At 36.2% G+C, this 19,413-nt stretch overlaps 1 protein-coding gene across 1 annotated transcript; it reads left to right on the forward strand.

Moving 5' to 3' along the window:
• Nucleotides 1-7,197: 7,197 nt before the first annotated feature.
• On the forward strand, nt 7,198-8,256 carry LOC107466873 (uncharacterized). The gene is made up of 2 exons (XM_016085882.1): nt 7,198-7,389; nt 7,663-8,256. The coding sequence occupies exons 1-2, from the start codon at nt 7,198-7,200 to the stop codon at nt 8,254-8,256; spliced, it is 786 nt and encodes a 261-aa protein (XP_015941368.1).
• The last annotated feature ends 11,157 nt before the right edge of the window (nt 8,257-19,413 follow it).

Genomic DNA, 19,413 nt, shown 5'->3' on the forward strand with positions numbered 1-19,413 from the left:
CCTCTCCCTATTTAATAGACGGGTACCCGTTTCCATCACCCACGGTGAAAAACTCTCCCCATATCTACTCTCTGGTGGGTAAATTTTCGCGAATACTTATCCTACCGAAAATTTTTTTTATCCCTACTTGAGTGTCAGAATCTTTTTTGCAGGCTTCATGTCCGAATCCGAGTTCTAAGAGCTACTTCCTTGCTGATTAAGAGGCTTCAAGGATTCGCAGAGTAGCACGGAGCCGATCTATAGTATGGAAGAGTATCATTGACAGAACATGACCATTTAATAGTTATGGGACAGTCGAATCCTTTACCCGTTTAATGTTGTAAGTGTAAATTAAAAAGTGCATGAAGTTAGTCTCACATAAAAAAAATAAAGAAGAGTGATGAGAAGTGTATAAGATGAGAAACATATTAACTTGGCACCTTAAAGTTTTGAGTTGGATGTGGTGTCTTCTCATCTTATGTTCTCTCATTTGGTTCTTCTCCAAAATTTTTCGGTGGTCGAGAGCTTTCCACGGTGACCCATTAAATAGTATCAAAACCTAGTTAATCGATCTAATAGTTTAAGAAATATTCAAGATGAAGTATCAAAAGTTTTTCCCAAGCGGTGACCTATGTGTTTAAGATTTTTTAATAATTATTTTTTTGGTCTTTATGCGTGTTTCTGTTTAAACCGCTTTTTGTTCACTAAATTATTTTTTATATTCATTGTAGTTATTTAATCTGCATGCTGATGGCCCTCATATTCCTTTAGAGAAAAATATGATCTCCATCAATATTTTTACTCTATTGGTAGTGCTGTTTTAAATTTATGTGATCCTTTATCAGATGTTTTCTTAATCTCTATTTTTAGATCAAATCATTAGGTATACTAATTAAAATATAGCTTTCATTTTTTTTTTATATATAAAAATCTTAATATATTTAATGTCGGTATGGTTTGAGATTTTGAATGTTTTTAATGCATGTTATTTATGTCGTGTAATTATATTAATATTATTTATTATTTATTTTTTGAAAAAAATATAAAAATTTGTTACTAGTTCAAGAATAATTCATACTGCATGTATGAAAAATTGTGTGATCCATGTATAAAAAATTTAGAATTTAAGGTGATCCATATAAAATTGTGTAATCAATAAAAGATATCATATTAATTTATAGTTAGAATTCTTTCTTAGGCTCTTTTTATTGAAGTTAGTTCCTTTGTGTTGAATACAAAATATTTTTCATGTTATCTAAGATGTTATTCTATTAATGAGAATATTAAGTATTCACATAGCTTAAGTCTAATTAGGTGTTGCATAACATAGTAGTCCTCTCACAATTGAGCGTGAATTATAACTTGCTTTTGAAAAATATTTGAATAGTAATTCGCATTGAGCATATAGATGAATGTAGTGCTTAATATCTAATTTTTATTGACGGTATCATGTTTAAAAAAGTTCAAAGTATATGAAAGACAATAACTATTATTTAATTTAATAAAGAAAAACTTATTATAGAGTAAATAAAGATTATATGTGAACAATTATGTGTGCTTAGTTTTTAGAAATAGTTAAACAAATTATTTTTTATTTAAATTTTTAGTTGTAAAAATATTTATTTTAAAGTTGTATGTAGTGTTTGGATAAATAACTTAAAAAATATCATAATAAAATTTTAATTCACAATAATTTTATTAGAAATGCTAAAAAAATTATTAAATAGTTAATGTTTGGTATTTTATTGTGTATGATATAGTAGGTAAAAATAAAAAATAAATATAAAAAATGTGTCATGTATATAAAATGAAAATGAGACCATTAATTATTTGGATATTTGTTCTTTGTTTCAGGCAATATCTCTTTTGATTCAATGTTGGCGAGTGAAACTTAAGAAATTTTCTATTTTCTAGTTTCATTTGGAAGATGTATGTTCATGAATTGGATCCAATTCGCATATCTGCGATATTATTCGAATTCAATCCAAAAATTACAGAGATCGATCCGATTTGTAAAGTTATCGGATTGGATTGAATCCGTTATTGGATTGGATTATCCATAAATCCACAAAAATAAATAAATAAATAAGAAATTTTTTTTATATTTTATTTCAACTAATAATTATCATATATGTTGTATTATTTTATTTTTATTATTTAAGAGAAATATATTTAATAATATTTAAGATTAAATATGTTTAAAAGAGTAAAAAAAATAGTATTTTACTGATATTTTTTAAATAAAAATAAACTTTTTAAAATATTTATATATTTTGTGGATATATTCAAAATCCGATCCGATTTAATTCGTAAATGTATGGATCGAATCGGATCGAATCTAAACTTAAAAATCGAAAATATTGGATCCGATAGGATCATTTCATCCTTGATCTACCGAAATGCTATCATAGAGATTATTGAGTGATCCTTTAGCTTGTTGCATAATAACGAGTGGTCAATGAAAATAACAACATCCGTCATGTCATCGTGGAATTCGCTTCTTGCCCCGCCTTCATGATTGATAATCCGAGCATAGGTGGTTCATTGCTTTTTAACAACTTCCTCAAGAGTCAAGAGCATATCATCCTATTAATTTACTGGCCGCCCTCTTTGAAAAAATTATGTTATTGTTTATTGCCCGACACAACTTACAGTTTTCTATGCAAAAGGAAAAATTCATACCCTTCCTGACGTGTACCCCATTATACTCGGAAACGGGATCATAACTGAAACCGAGCTTAAGGCTCGGAAACAAACAGAGAAGAACAGAAAACCTTTGACTAAGTCATTCTTATCTCATCCAAAACTCATCACTGAAACTGAATCACAACCATACACAAGTCAAAGATACTGGGAACGGCACTTACTAGATATATCGGAACAAGCAAGACCATTAATAACACACCACTCGCCTATAAAACTAGGCTACGCAACCCATGAAGCCTCAGGTCACAGAACTCATTCTCATTTATTATTCTTCATTCTTTCACTCACATACTTACTTGAGCGTCGGAGTGCTTTGTGCAGGTGCTCCCGCCGTCGTGTTTCAGAAGGCCGAGGTTATTCATAACACTATCCCTGGCCGACGTATAATTCAACCAAAGACTCAAGCAACCTCTCAGGGACCACACACCTCGGCTCATTCAGAACAGATCATTTAGTGCCCACCGTGGGGCCAGCTGTTACACTAACCCCACTCTTTTTCCATACTGCGCTTTGAGTTTTTCTTTTACAGGGTTTCCCGACCTTCCAACATGGCTGACAACGGAGTTCATCAACTCACTCAGGCCGAACTTATGGCCCAGATGACTGAGCTACAAGCAGAAGTCAAAAGGCTCGCAGAGCTGTCAACACAAAACAGCAAACGGGAAGAGGGCAACTCCAAGGGCCCAACCCAAGGCAGCACTGACCTATTGTGCGTCAACCCCCCAAAGGAGAGGCTGACCTTAGACAACCCATTCTCTGAAGAAATCACGAATTACCAAATGCCAAAGCACTTCACACTACCTTCCTCACTCGAGCCATATAAGGCTTATACTTTGTAGAGCTTTTCCTACTTACCTTGATGGATCTGCTTTACTTTGGTTTTCAAAATTACCTGCAGGGTCAATTTCCTCCTTCGAAGAGCTAGCAAGGTCTTTCATCGATTACTTTGCGGCAACACGGATTTACATACACGGATTGGATTACCTCAGCACCATCCGCCAAGGTCTGCAAGAAAGTTTGAAAGGTTACATGACCAGATTCACAGAAGCAACCATGGAGATACTTGACCTGAACCCTGCTGTCCACCTACATGCCCTCAAAGCCGACCTCTGACCTGGAAAGCTCAGAGAGATAATCGCGGTCACGAAGCCGAAGACATTAAAGGAATTTCGAGAAAGAGCAGCAGGACAGATCGAGATTGAAGAACTCCGTGAAGCCGACAAAATAGAAAGAAAACCCAGAAGGGAGGAAGAGAGAACGCTAAGGTTGGCGAACAATAAAGATCTCGGCAAGCCGTTCAAGCTCACCCCAAAATTCGACAACTACACCAGATTCAACACAAAAAGAGAAAAGATAATCAATGAGATACTCAACGCTAAAATCATTAAACCACTAGCAAGAGCGGGGAGTTATCAAGATCAGCGATTTGTAGACAAAAGCAAGCATTGTGCCTTCCACCAAAAGTACGGACACACAATCGATGAGTGTGTGATAGCCAAAGATCTCTTGGAAAGACTAGCTCGACAGGGTCTCTTGGATAAATACATTGAAGGAAGGAAACATAAAGAGAATGATAGGAACAAAGAAGAACGTCAACAAACCCCCGGAAGCAAGGAAACCAATAAATGGTCAAACAGTACCCCACTCAAAGGGGTTATAAACTGTATATCTGGTGCATTTGCCGGGGGAGGTGAAACAACGTCAGCAAGAAAGCGTAGCTACCGTGCAATGCTGGCAATTGAAGGAACAATACCACAAAAAAACAAAGAGGAGTCCGACCTAGTAGAAATCACTTTCAACTAGGCCGACATATGCTCGGCCGCGCCACATGCAGACGACCCAGTGGTAATTTCTATTCAGATGGGCGAGCTATTGGTAAGAAAAGTCCTTCTGGACCCAGGTAGTAGTGCCGATGTTCTTTTTTACACTACTTTTCTAAAAATGAAAATAACTGAAAGGCTCATACAACCCTCATCCGGAGAATTAGTCGGATTCTCTGGAGAAAGAGTTCCAATTAAGGGTTACTTATGGTTAAAAACGATGATGGGAGACCCCCCATTGTCACGGATCATCGATATACAATACCTTATAGTTGATTGCCCTAGTCCTTATAACATTATCCTCGGAAGATCTACTCTGAACATGTTCAGGGCAGTAGTTTTAACTTTTTATCTATGTGTCAAATTTCAGGCACAGGACGGAAAGATAGCGACACTCCATTCAGACTGCCAACAAGCTCGGCAATGCTACAACGCAAGCCTAAAGAAGTCAGCTTCTCGAAAAGAACCCCAACAAGAGGTTAAGGCAATTCACAACACAAACGAGGTATTGTCCCTAGCAGAACTCGACCCTCGAGGGGACACCAAAGAAAGACCTCAACCAGCAGACGAACTCCAGGAAGTCCCACTAACATCAAAACCAGAGCAGGTAACATACATCGGCCAAGCACTACAAGGAAAAGAAAGATCTGAGCTCATAAATGTCCTCCAAGACAATGCCGACTTATTTGCCTGGACCCCAGCAGACATGCCAGGTATAAACCCGAACATTATCTGCCACAAGCTCGCCACCGACAAGACAAGCCGACCTATAGCTCAAAAGAAGAGAAATCTCGGCGCAGAGAAATCCAAGGCAACCCTAGAAGAGACCAGAAAACTCCTTAAAGCTAACTTCATCAAAGAAATCTGCTTCACCACATGGCTCTCAAACGTGGTAATGGTATGGAAAAACTCAGGTAAATGGTGCATGTGTGTCGACTTTACAGATTTAAACAAGGCATTCCCTAAATATGCTTATCCTTTACCATGCATTGATAAGCTCATAGACAATGCATCAGGATTCAAAAGCTTGAGTTTTATGGATGCATACTCTGGCTACAACCAGATCCTCATGCATCCAGAAGACCAAAGCAAGACATCGTTTATAACTGAACATGGAAATTTTTGTTATAGAGTAATGCCATTTGGTCTAAAGAATGCAGGTGCAACCTACCAACGCCTGATGGACAAAGTTTTCCGTCATCAGATAGGTCGGAACATGGAAATCTATGTGGATGATATGGTCGCCAAGACCACTCAAGAAAAGTCGCATTGTGACGACCTTAGGGAAATATTTGAGCAAATCCGAGCATATAATATGAGACTCAACCCAGAGAAATGTGCCTTCGGCGTACAAGGAGGCAAATTCCTCGGCTTCATGCTTACCTCACGAGGAATCGAAGCAAACCCTGAAAAATGCGAGGCAATACTCAACATGGCAAGCCCTAAAACAATTAAAGAAGTACAACAATTGGCAGGAAAGGTAGCTGCACTATCTCGGTTCTTACCCGCGGTGTCAAGCCGATCATACCATTTTTTCCAAACAGTATCAAAGAATAAGAAGTTTCAATGGACAGAAAAGTGTGAGAGGTCCTTCGCCGAGCTCAAAACCATTCTATCATCACCACCCGTGTTGCAGAGACCAAAAGTCGGTAAACCTTTATACTTATATTTGTCTGTTTCTAATTATTCTATAAGCTTGGCTCTTGTCATTGAGATAGGAAAAATACAACAGATAGTATACTTCGTCAGTAGAGTCATGCAACTGACGGAACAAAGATATTCGAGAATAGAACAACTAGCCTTAACACTAGTAATAACAACAAGAAGACTCAGGCACTACTTACAAAGCCACACAATAATAGTAAGGACAAACCAACCATTAAGGCAAATACTGACAAAACCAGAACTGGCCGGACGCTTGACCAAATGGTCTATCGAGCTCTCGAAATTCGATATCCAGTTTCAACCAAGATCGGCACTCAAAGCACAGATCCTCGCCGACTTTATCACGGAGCTGACTCCTAATGAGCACAACAAACCCTGGGAATTACACGTGGATGGGGCATCAAGCCGAGAAGGAAGTGGGGCCGGGATAATTCTGAAAGAAGGAGACAAAGTGGTAGCCGAGCAAGCCCTTTAGTTCCATTTTCCGGCAAGCAACAACTAGCCCAAGTACGAGGCCCTCATAGCAGGACTCAAGCTCGCCCTAAGCTACCAAGTACAAAGCTTGACAGCACATTGCGACTCCCTCTTGGTGGTCCAGCAAATTCGAGGAGAATTTCAGATAAAAGATCCCTTGGTAGAGCGATATTGGCTCATAGCAAAGGATCTTATTTCAAAATTCAGCTCGTTTATTATACTACATGTGCATAGAGAAAAGAATGTTAGAGCAGACATATTATCCAAACTTGCCACCACTAGGGCGGACACACAAATATCGGCATTATCACAACTCACACTCACAAAACCCAGCATTGAACTATTATACATAGCAAACATTAACCACCTCCATGACTGGAGAATACCCTTCCTTGAGTACATAAATACAGGTATCATACCCAGAGACGAGCTCAACCCACAACACTTCAGACGTAAAGCAAGCCTCTACACAAAAGTAGCAGGAGAACTATACAGGCGCGGTTTCTCACAACCATTGCTAAAATGCTTAAACAAAGATGAAGCAAAAGAGGTGATGGACGAAGTTCATGAGGGTGTATGTGGGAACCACATCGAAGGACGAGCTCTCGCCGCAAAGATCGTCCGAACAAGATACTATTGGCCGACCATGAAAGGGGATTGCATAACAAAAGTCAAGACATGTGACAAATGTCAAAAGCACGTAGCCATCTCTACAAAGCCTGCCGAAGTATTACACAGCATGGAGGTAAGTTGGCCTTTCCACAGATGGGGGCTCGATATTCTCGGTCCATTTCCAACAGCGCCAGGTCGGGTAAAATTTCTTTTAGTATCAATAGACTATTTATCAAAATGGATAGAAGCACAGCCACTAGTAAGAATAACAGCCGAAAAGGTACGATCTTTCATATGGAAAAACATCATATGCCGATTTGGAATACCAAGAGAAATAATATCAGATAATGGTAGACAATTTACAGATAATAAGCTCGGATCTTTCCTAAAAAACTTTAATATACAGCATCATTTTAGCTCGGTTGAACACCCACAAACCAATGGACAAGCCGAAGCTGCTAACCGAGTTATATTGCAGGCAATAAAGAAAAAGCTCAATATTGCGAAGGGAGAATGGGCAGAGCTCGTCCCAGAAATATTATTGAGCTACAATACAATAATACAAACTATCACGGGTGAAACGCCCTTCAAATTAGTCTATAGGGCTGAAGCATTAATTCCCGTTGAAGTCGGCGTCCCTACATTGAGAGCCGAGCTATATGACGAGCAACACAACGTGAACGCAAGGAACGCCGAGCTCGATTTAGCCGACGAGGATAGGGAGATCGCCGCCTTCAAACAAAGGGCTAAAAAACAATTAGCCGAAAGAAAGCACAACAAGAGAGTACATTCGAGGACATTCAATGGGGGTGATCTAGTACTCAGACAAACAGAAGAAGCCAGACGACCTCTTACACACGGCAAACTCGCCGCAAATTGGGAAGGTCCCTTCCGAATAGCAAAAGTACTCGGACTGGGGGCTTACCAACTTCAAACATTGCAAGGCAACACAATACCAGGAAACTGGAATGTTTCTTCACTAAAAATGTATAGATCATGATATGTACAATCAGCGAATGAAGGCACTCTTTTTCCCCCCTTAGAGCTTTTCTCCCAAAAAAGGGGTTTTGCCTAAGGAGGTTTTAACGAGGCCGGACGCCCAATACATTTAAACAAACGTGAATGACTATTTTCTCAAACAATTCTGCTTCTAACCAATAAAGTGCAAAAAACAATAAAGCATATGCTAACAAATTCATAATAAGCGATATTGTCAACCTGGCCAAAAATCAGCCAAAACAAAAACATCATCCGAGTTCAAAGCAAACAAAGCCAAAATAAGTACAGCTAAACAGGCCAAAACCTCGGTCCACAAAACTAAACTTAGTCAAACAAGAGTAAAAGGTTATCAATACATAAACAAAATCAAGAAGGAGTGCTCTCATCGTGCTCTTCAACAGTACCATCCATAATCATTTTCCCATCGATCATGACCTTAGTCACGTCCAGGTGATCACAATCAAAATCAGGAGCCAAAAAAGAAATCTGACTAATAGCACGATCAAAGCCAGAAGAAAACATCTCCATTCCGACCTCCTCCAGCTCGTACACCCTTGCAGTCAACTTCCCCTTATCGACATCGCCCTCCTTAATGTTAGCCTGTAGCAACTGAACTTGATCCCTCAAACGGACGACCTCCTCCTCGGACTCCTTTGCCCTACTCACAGCACTAACAACAGCATCATCTTTCTCCTTCACTGACTTTTCCAACTCAGCAATTTTCGCCTTATAGGAGCTCTCCATGTCCGAAATTTCCCCCATGGCCTCCTGCTACTCGGCACCTATAAGTTCGGTAGTGCGACCAACGCACATTAGGTGAGAAGCAACAACCTGGCCAACTTATCCAAAGTGAGAACGAGGCACAACAAGGACGAATGTAAAATCAAAAAGAAAATATAAAACAACCTGAACGAACTTCCCGAGTGCTTCAACACCGACTCGGCAAGTCATGAGCATATCTCCCGGATACTGAGACGCCTTGTCTGAAAGCTCAACAAAATTAAACTGCTCACTCCACAAAGAGTGAGAGCTAGACCCCAGGATAAAACCATGGAGCCTTTTTTGACGATCAAAGGCAAACTTACCACCCCCTACGACCTCTTGGTCGCCCTCTGATATGACCTCAACGGACTTATCAATATCATCTTTCTTCCTTTTATATGAAGAGGCTGGCTGAACAAACGAATAGGCTGCCGCCCCTCCATCATCTTTCCGAGCTCCTATACCGCTAACATCTTTTTCTTTCTTCTTCTTCATGAAGGACTGGAACTTAGAAGGATCCAAGAGAGGAACTCGCCCACCTACAAGAAGCCAAGAATATTAGAAAATACAACAAACACCAACACAAATGACAACAACCAAGAAATTACCTATGTAGGTTTTTAAGCCCTCACTATCACCCGAATCGCACAAACACAAAAGATCAGGAATAGACAAACACTCCCTAGCAGCGACACTCTCAACCAAAAAATCCAACATAAATTCCTCCTCTTCGCTACCGTCACAAGCCTCGAGGATCTGGCTCGGCTCTGAACACCAATAAAGGGGAAACTTTTCAATAAGTTCATCATCCAGATAAAATGGATACTCTACCTCAACCGAACGAACCTTGACAAAGAGGGACTTGAAATTCTTAAAAGAAGATTTATAAAGAAGAAAAAGAGAACGACAAGGAAAACTACTAAGACAAGCCCACAAGCCTTTCCGAACACCTTTTGCCTGAAACAATGAGAAGAACGACGACAATGAACAAGGGAAAGAAAGAAAATCCATCAAACATTGGAAGGCGCGAAGGAACGCCCAGGAATTGGGATGTAGTTGCGAAGGCACACATTTGAATTGGGTAAGAACGTCGCACTCAAAAGCAGAAAATGAAAACCTCACACCAAGTTCAGTCATACAGGGGGTATACATATAGAAATACCCCCAATCACCCCTTCTCTCACAAACCCTATCACCACTAGAGTAAGTAAGAAGTTTGACAGCAACACAAGAACCACCTCTTACGAGGTTCAAACCCCTCAACTCAAACAGGGACTCGACACTCGTGAATGAAGAAGAACGAGTCCTAACATCATCATGGACCCAATGGTAAGGATCGTCTTCCTTCTCCTCAACTACTTTCAATTTCTCTTTCATCCTCTCTCCCGCCATGAACAAACAAGCGACAGTAAACAATAAAAAGTGAGAGAAGAAACACTAACCTTTCGAAGACATAGCGAAAGATAAAGCGGTAAGAAGATAAAATAGCAACGCGTAAGTTCCAAAACAAGAGAGAACTATTATTGCAAGCCCACTACTTTAGTGGATAACTTAATTCACACCCACTAAAAACGTGGAAAACCCAAACGGCAATAAAAACGCAATAAAAGCGACACGATTTGCGAAGACAAAAGAGAAAGTCTATTTAAAACCCTTTTAAAATTTTTTCAAACAAAACAGAAGGAAGCCCAACCATATCAGCCACGTAAGAAAGAAAGTCAAAAACAAAAATCACTAAAGCTCACCTACCATTACTACACAACACTAGGCGAGTTTGGGGGCTATGACGTGTACCCCATTATACTCGGAAACAGGATCATAACTGAAACCAAGCTTAAGGCTCGGAAACAAACAAAGAAGAACAGAAAACCTTTGACTAAGTCATTCTTATCTCATCCAGAACTCATCACTGAAACTGAATCACAACCATTCGCAAGTCAAAGATACTGGGAACGGCACTTACCAGATATATCGGAACAAGCAAAACCATTACTAACACACCACTCGCCTATAAAACTAGGCAACGCAACCTATGAAGCCCCAGGTCGTAGAACTCATTTTCATTTATTATTTTTCATTCTTTCACTCGCATACTTATTTGAGTGTCGGAGTGCTTTGTGCAGGTGCTCCCGCCGTCGTGTTTCAGAAGGCCGAGGTTATTCATAACACTATCCCTGGCCGACGTATAATTCAACCGAAGACTCGAGCAACCTCTCAAGGACCACATACCTCGGCTCATTCAGAACGGAACACTTCCTTTGCGACATTTTGATACAATTTGGACTACTTTCGATGCTAATGATGTTCCATTGACTCGTGTAGTCAACATTAATTAAAATTTAGTAATGTGTAATTTAAAAAAAAATTATTATAAAAGTTATACCATTTTATTTTCATAATGTAAATTACAGTTTATCTAAATCACTTTAAAATTAAACCTACATGTAGCAGAATCATTATTTTCATGTTCTTTTTTAAATTCCTCTCTAACATCCGGGTTATTGACGCAATGAACATTGGTCACTAGTTCTACTCCGAGTCTGCCTCTTCTATCAGTAGTTCAGTACCAATTACTATTCTACTATCACCTAAATTAGCTATGTAAAGCTTCCCGTGTACCATTAACATCGTTCTTGTTTAACGTCCCCTACAAAAATTACTCATAGTGAATAGATGCACTAAAAATAAAAGAAAAAACAATAAAACAGAGCAAGAGCGTACCAAAAAATAAATACAAAAATATAAGAATATAATTAAAAAAAACCTAAAAAAAAACAGGAACATCTAAGACTATGCGATGAACTAATCAAAGAGCAAATAGAATATTTTTTTACGTCATATAACAATGAAAAGAGTAATATCCATTTCGAACCATACACCAAACTAATTAAGCAAAAATAACGTTATACCCTAAATAATAAACGGAAGAAGATAGGTTAAGGACACACATATGACAGAGAAGATAAAGTAGAACAATAGGATATATTACATAATTAAGCACTATATAAGTAGCACACAAGTTTTTTTTTAAAAAAAAAAAACTAATCAAGCACGATGATCATCGTAATCTTGCACACACTCTATAAAGAAATTTATTTAACATATAGATCAAGTACTAGTAATTGCATATAATTAAGTTAACAAATAAAGGAAAGTTATGAGAGTTGAGATTAGGAATGATCATAGTCCGGCTCTGACGTTGGACGGAGCTCTGTCAGTTGGAACAATTAGCATGAAGCAAGATTGCATGATTTAATTTCTGTTTCAGCCTAGTAAGATCAATGCTTGTCAAGTCCTCCACCTGTGTTCTCAACAATTTCATGTAATATCATATATAGACGCATCAAATTGTTGCAACTTATTGCACTTCAATTCATCAATGAATAATTTTTAAACTTTCATATAGAAATAGAAACAATGATATTTATCCTTATTGTTTTACAAGTTATATTATTGTAAATAAAGAGTTCAATTAACATGAACTGATTTGTTTAAATTTAAATTTTAAGAAATCTTAAATTATACTTAGAGATATTAAATTCTCTAAAAAATGTGACTAAAAAATATTAATTATTTAAAAGTTGATTTTTTATACTTCTTAATAAATTAAGTGATACACAACTACACAAGAATGTAATAAATCTAATAAATAAAATCAAAATTTCAAAAGACTAAATCCAAACAAACATAGTGTAATACTTTCGCATACATATTTACCATTACCAATAGTATAACTAAAATTTATAATTGTGAACAGATTATTTTAATTTGTATATATTTTTCTATAGGCATATATAATAACATAATATTATTAGTGAAAAATAATGAAAGGCATGCAAGTATATATGCAAGTGAAGTAGTTATATAGCAAAAGAAAGATAGGTTAGTATTGGAGAGAGAAGAGAATGAAATGTGGTGCCATTGACTTGAGAGGAAACGCAGTTAACAACATGACAGCCATGTTGAAGCAGTACTGCCATGAACTCCGATAAACAACCACTCATAATACACATCTCAAGAACGGGGTTGATCTTCACACTACTTCTATGATCTGATGATTCTGGAATATTCTGTTTCAACTTGTCTACGAATCATCCTTTTCATATTCTTCTTCTCATCATCATCATCGAATATTATATGCTGATTCTCTTCGCCCATTCTTGCCTCCAATTCAGATCTCGTATCTTCTACTTGGTGATCATTAAGATTTGGAAACGAGATCTTCAATAATCAAGTTCCTCAGCTACTTGCACCTTTTATTTTATTTTTATTTTAATAATGCTGCAATTACTTTTGGCCGTGGTTTTTTAGATGCTCGCACAACCCTGACTTATGATTGACAAATTTTTTATTTTTCGGTGACCCAGAATAATTTCTCTAAGAATTTGTATTTATTTAGTGCTAGAGAAGTATAGACTATGGTGGATAACGAATAAATATTCTTATATTCAGATTAATATATGAAATTTAGGTCGAATTTTAAATTGATTTTAAAAAATTAATTGACTCCGTTATAATTCTTAAATTTTCATTTATCACTCGAGTTAGTTCATAGCAGAAGTAGTCAAGCATTTGAACATTTTACTAACTTCGATTATTTTTGTACGAGCTATATCTCATTGTTAACGGAGATGATTTTAGAGACTAACATCGATAATGTTATAAGTGTAAAAAATGTATAAAGTTAATCCTACATCAAAGAAAATAAGAAAATAAGAAAGAGTGGAAAATTTATAAAATGAGAGACTTATTAACTTAATAGTTTAAGATTTTGAACTGGTTGTCATGTCTTCCTATTTTATATTCTTCTACCGAGAAAGACTAAAAAATATATATTTTTAAATTAGGTAAAGTATATTTTTATTTTTGAAGTTTGTTAAAAGTTTTTAAAATATCCTTTAAATTTTATTTTGTTTCAATTTTATCCCAAATATTTTTTAATTCCATCAAATATATCTTTAATGGCTAATTTTTCAAAAAATTTAGGACTAATGCAGCAACAATTTTACAAAAAACAACTTTTAGCACAAGCAAACTTGTAAAATCCCTACAATATTCTTACTCTCCTTTTTCCCAAACCAAACCCTAACTCTCTCCTCACACACACACGGCTGAAAATGAAAGGAGAAAAAAAAGAGAGAAAAAACGGAGAGGGATAAAAAAGGAAGAAGGGGGTGGGGAAGGAGGACGACGCTGGTTAGGACCACACTGTCGTCGTGGTGGCTTTAAGTGGTGGTTGCGCATAGAGGACCGTCGCGTCGCTAAGGAAAGCCCGAGAGGAGAGAGAAGAGAACGCGCAGAAGGAGGCCAGAGAGAGAGAGAGAGAGAGAGAGAGAGAGAGAGAGAGAGAGAGAGAGAGAGAGAGAGAGACTTCACGAAAGGGGGAGGAGAACGTGACAAAGCTCGTCACCGGGAAGAGGACTACCGGTGGTGTGAGCTATCGCTGCTGTTGCCATTGCTGGGAAAGGAGGTCACTCTCGAGCTGCGCACTGCCATCAGAGTCATTCCTTGCTAGCGCCACTGCTGGTAGTTGCCTCTGCTTCCGATTTAAGCATCTTACTGGATCTTCTGTCGTTGTTGCAATTTCTAGAGAAAACGTCGCTAAAGTGTCTCTGTTCTGGTCTAGCCTCCATAGTTGTGATTGTTACAGTGTTGTTGCTGCGGGATTAGTTACAGCTATTGCCATTGCCTGTTCTTTCGATCCATTCTATTCCAACCATCCTCACCCTTTAATTTGGCACTCCGGTTTTGGTCTTTTCAGTCCTTCAAGACCAAGTTGTGAGTAAGTTTTATATTTATAATTGTTTGGCTTTGCATCTATAATTATTTTTATATATGGTGCTTGAATTTATAATTATATTTACAAAGATTTTAAATTAGTTTGAATAATCGATTTATTAGAACTAAATATTTATTTTTGTTAAACTCATTTTAATATGCACATGAGACTATATATTTTTAGGAGACTATAGGCATGTTTGATGAAACTTTATATTATTTTAAAACATTTGATTTTATTCGAATATGTATTTTTGAAACATTAAAGTATTTGATGGTACTCACTTATTTCAAAATTGTGAAATATGTTTGAAATGCCTTGAGATTGAGAAAATATTATTAAAAAGAATTTGGATGAGAAAGTATTATTTGATTTAATTTGATACCTTATATGTTTGAAAGATCGAAGAATTTGTTATATTTGAAATTATATGTTTTGAAATGTTTGGGAGGCTCGTATTAGAATACCATAGTTAACGGCGGTTATAATGTTAACCTAGATGCATATAACTCAGATCTTAGCTAGCAGGGGCATTGTTAGCCTAACGTGCAGGCTACACGTTGGATCTGTTATTCCGTACAGACACACGAGAGGAAAGGACTACCCATGGAGGTGGACACTGAGTTGCAAAAACTCACCCTATTTTTCTAAAAATATTTTTCAAGAACAAATATTTGATTATGTGAGATTTTCTACTCAAGATTCGGCAATGAGTACTTATTTTTCGTAGAGTTCCTAAATGTATATGCTCCATATGTCACAGACAGGATCCATCTATATTTATTTATATTACCTTTTGTTAAAAATATGTAATTATTCATTTTATAAACGGTAAATTTATTTAAAATATTTGTAACTTTCTTATTCAATTTATCTTTGAGTCGGTTAGACTTGTTAGGGGATTATTTTTTTGAGTGCCGGTCATGGCTCATTTTGGACCATAACAAAACTAGACTAGTTATCAATGTATTATTACTAGATTGGTTTTAAAATTTTTGAAAATTTAGCTGTCAATGGTATATTTGATGCAAATTAAAAACTTCATGGATAAAATTAAAATAAAATAAAATTTATGGATATTTTTTAAATTTTTGACAAATTTCAAGAACAAAAAATATACTTTACCCTTTAAAATTAAAACTTATTATTTTAGTTTTAATCACACTTGTTGAATTAAAAAATAGATCAAAGAAATATAAAATTATAATTTATCGACAAATTCAAATTTAAATATGAATAATATATTTTTTTTTATAGATAAGTGCATTATAATTTTTTGATATAAAATTTATCAAGACTCAAACTTTATCAAATTAGACTCAATTTTAGTGTAAACCACTTAGTTCTTTTTCAAAATTTCTCTTGCGATCGAGCGGATTGTCAACATAGAATACTTTCATAAAAGTTATTGAGTGATCTTTTACTTTATTGCGTAATAATAATGAGTAGTCAAATTCTATCTCGTACGACATAAAATATTTTTTAATAAATTTAATTTTAATAAATTGTTATTATAAAATAATTTTATAAGTGTATCTAATTATGTAATATTATTATATTACAAAAAAATAACTACTTTTACCAATGATATTAAGTATCTATTAGTAATAATGTTGTACTTGATCTAAATTAGGAAGTACAACATTGATAGATTTGGCTAGAGTTAAATATATCCTTTACTTTCAATATCTTTTGGCAATCGAACGCTTAAGGATGGAATTCACCAGTTACCACTTCATTGATCAATCAAATAGTAATTTTAAGAGAATTTTTTTTTATAACAGTAGAAGAGGAGCTACTTTATCCCATTTTTTTTGGTCTTCTCACCTGTTCAAATACAAAAAAATAATTATTTTTCACAATAAACACAGTCATTCAAAACCATAGAATTTATTTGATTTATATTTTTTTTTAATTCTTTTTGAATAATATTATATACCAAATTTTTTTTATAAACCAAATCTAACAAAATTAAATAATAAGACTTAAAAAAATACTAATCATAATTGATTTTTGTTGATATTAAACCAATTTAATTGGATTTAGTTAATAAAAATACTTGAATATGTAGCATTATTTAATTTTGAGGAGTGCTACACATACAAGTCATTTTTGTTTACAAGTCTTACAAGTTGGGTCTAACACGCACGTTACTGAATCATCTTCGTATGTTTCATCTTCGTTTCCTTTTTTACAAAAAAGAAGAAGAAGAGACATAGAGAAAGAAGAAGAAAAAGAAGAGGAAAAGGAAGTATGGAAAAAAAAGAGGCACAAAAAAAAACGTGAAAACGGCGTGAATATAAATGACTTGTATGATATGTATGGAAAAGCGTTCTCTCTTTGCCTTCGATCTCCTTTTATTTTTTTCGATTTTCATGGTTTCTGAATCAAGCTTTGAAATTGTTTTGAAGATGATGAAACTTCAGAAATACACCCGAACGATTACAAAAATACATCCAAACGATTATAGAAATACATCCAAAGAATTACAGAAATACACCCAAATCGTTACAGAAATAAACCAAATAATTACATAAATACACCCAAAGGATTACAGAAATACACCCAAAGGATTTAAGAAATACACCCAATATAGGGGGAGACAGTATATTTCTTCTTGAAATCTTTTAATGTTTTGCTGGTTAAGGATGAGGCACATGACAGAGACAATCTAGAAAAAAATCTAGAAGAACATTAAAACAGTACCTTGAATAATGTTTCTTTATTTTTTCTGGTGATTTTGATGAAGGAGAAAGAGAAAACGAAAAGAGAAGAAGAAATTTCAATAAAAAAAATAGGGAGGAAGAGGTGGTGTTGATGACGATGATAACGAGAGAGAAAAATCACGAAAAACAAGAAGAAGAAGAGGAAGAGGAAGAGGAAGAGGAAGCATGGAGAAAGAAGAAGAAGAAAAAGAGGCACACAAAAAATGTGAAACGGCGTGAATATAATTGACTTATATGACTTGTATTGAAAATCACTTGTATGTGGAGAATTACTCTTTAATTTTTTTTCTAAGATCTTATAAAAAAATGAGAATAATAACTAGAACGATTAATTAAATAGCATGACCTATTATACCACTATTCCACCTTAACTCATGACAACAATAAAGATATCTCACGGCCCACAAATTTAGCTCAACAGAATATACAAATTCAATTATAATTTTAGTCTTTATCTTATCTTATCTTTACATTATCTTTATCTTTATCTTATCTTTATTTGCTTTTATCTTTTATAAGACAATGTTCTATATATACTTAATTTTACCTTCATAGTTTACAATTCTCAATCAATCAATAATCAATAAAATTTTTTCATCTTTTCTTTTCTTTCATTATTCTTTCACAATTTTTGTAAGACCCAGAACTTTCAAAATTTTTTTATTAAGAATTAATTTTAATTTATTTATTCATTAAGTACCTTAACCTCAGAAATTATTTTATTAAAGATAAATTAAAGCGAATTTTGATTAATTGAGTTTAAAGTAATTTAAGGTTTTATCTAATTTTATAATTATCGAATTATTTTCTATATTTAAGTTATAAAGTTTAGCAAACGTAAAATAATAAGAATTTCATACAATATGGTCTAATTTTATTAAAATTTATCAAAATCCAATTTACCCAAATTTTCTAATTTTATTTTTATCTCAAATTAAACCCAAATTCCTAAAATAAACCCCACAAACCCTAATTTCTACCACCTCACCGTCACTCACCTTTTTCCCCACCGTCATTCCCTTCCTAACAGCACTAACACTTATCAGCTTTGGCAAAAACTAAAGAAATAAGGAAAGAAAAGAAAAGAGAGGGGGAACGAAGGAACAGAAGGGAGAAAGGAGGGAGAGAGAGAGAGTCGCGACAGGGGAGAAGAGAAGGAAAGGAGACGCGCTGGCGCTGCTGGGTGTCACCGCCGTCGTTGCATCCTTGCCGAGCCTTGGAGGGAGACCCCGCCGTCAAGCCGCGTCACCATCGAACTCATCCAACCGCGCCACCGCGCTCTGCCCTGTCTCGCGTCGCCACTGTGCCATGCGTCACCGTCGTTCGCACTGTCAGTTTTGCGCAGGGGAAACCATGGTCGTCGAGGGTCCATCCACGCCGTAACTGAAGCTTGAACGTCGCTGCAACCACCGCGTGTTGTTGTCTTCAGATTCGCCGCTGTTGGAGTCGCGAACAGAGATTGTGTGCAAGGGAAACCGTCACGGAGCTGCCGTCGCCGCCGCATTGCAGGGCTCACCATCGTTCTGCCTGCACAGCTGCTGCGTTGCCAGAGCTCCTCGCCGCCGCTGCTGGCGCCGAAAACCGCCTTCCAACCCCGTGTCTGTTGGTAAGCCCTAACTCTCAGCTTCTTTATCCGTTAAGTTTACCCTTACCATGAGAGTTGTCGCTGAGGTTGTCTGTGCCAGGTTATACGGTCACTGCGAGTTTCTCTGCCGCCATCCAAGCTACCACCAGAAGGATCCACCACAGCCTCCTCTGTTCTTGTCTTCAAATCAGCACTGCTCTTTTCCAGTTTTAACCCCAATTCTGCTATTTCTGAATATGTAACTCCTCAATCCTTACTTTGCTTCCATTTTGTTTTAGTCTTTTTCTATTTTGAGTAAGGAAAACC

The sequence above is a fragment of the Arachis duranensis genome, chromosome 9 (genome assembly GCF_000817695.3).
Source record: "Arachis duranensis cultivar V14167 chromosome 9, aradu.V14167.gnm2.J7QH, whole genome shotgun sequence".
Lineage (NCBI taxonomy): Eukaryota > Viridiplantae > Streptophyta > Magnoliopsida > Fabales > Fabaceae > Arachis > Arachis duranensis.

Coding starts and splice junctions, on each gene's coding strand:
- LOC107466873 (XM_016085882.1), top strand. CDS start 7,198: ATGGACGAAGTTCATGAGGGTGTATGTGGGAACCACATCGAAGGACGA. Junction 7,390..7,662: donor AAGTATTACACAGCATGGAG/GTAAGTTGGCCT, acceptor TTTAATATACAG/CATCATTTTAGCTCGGTTGA.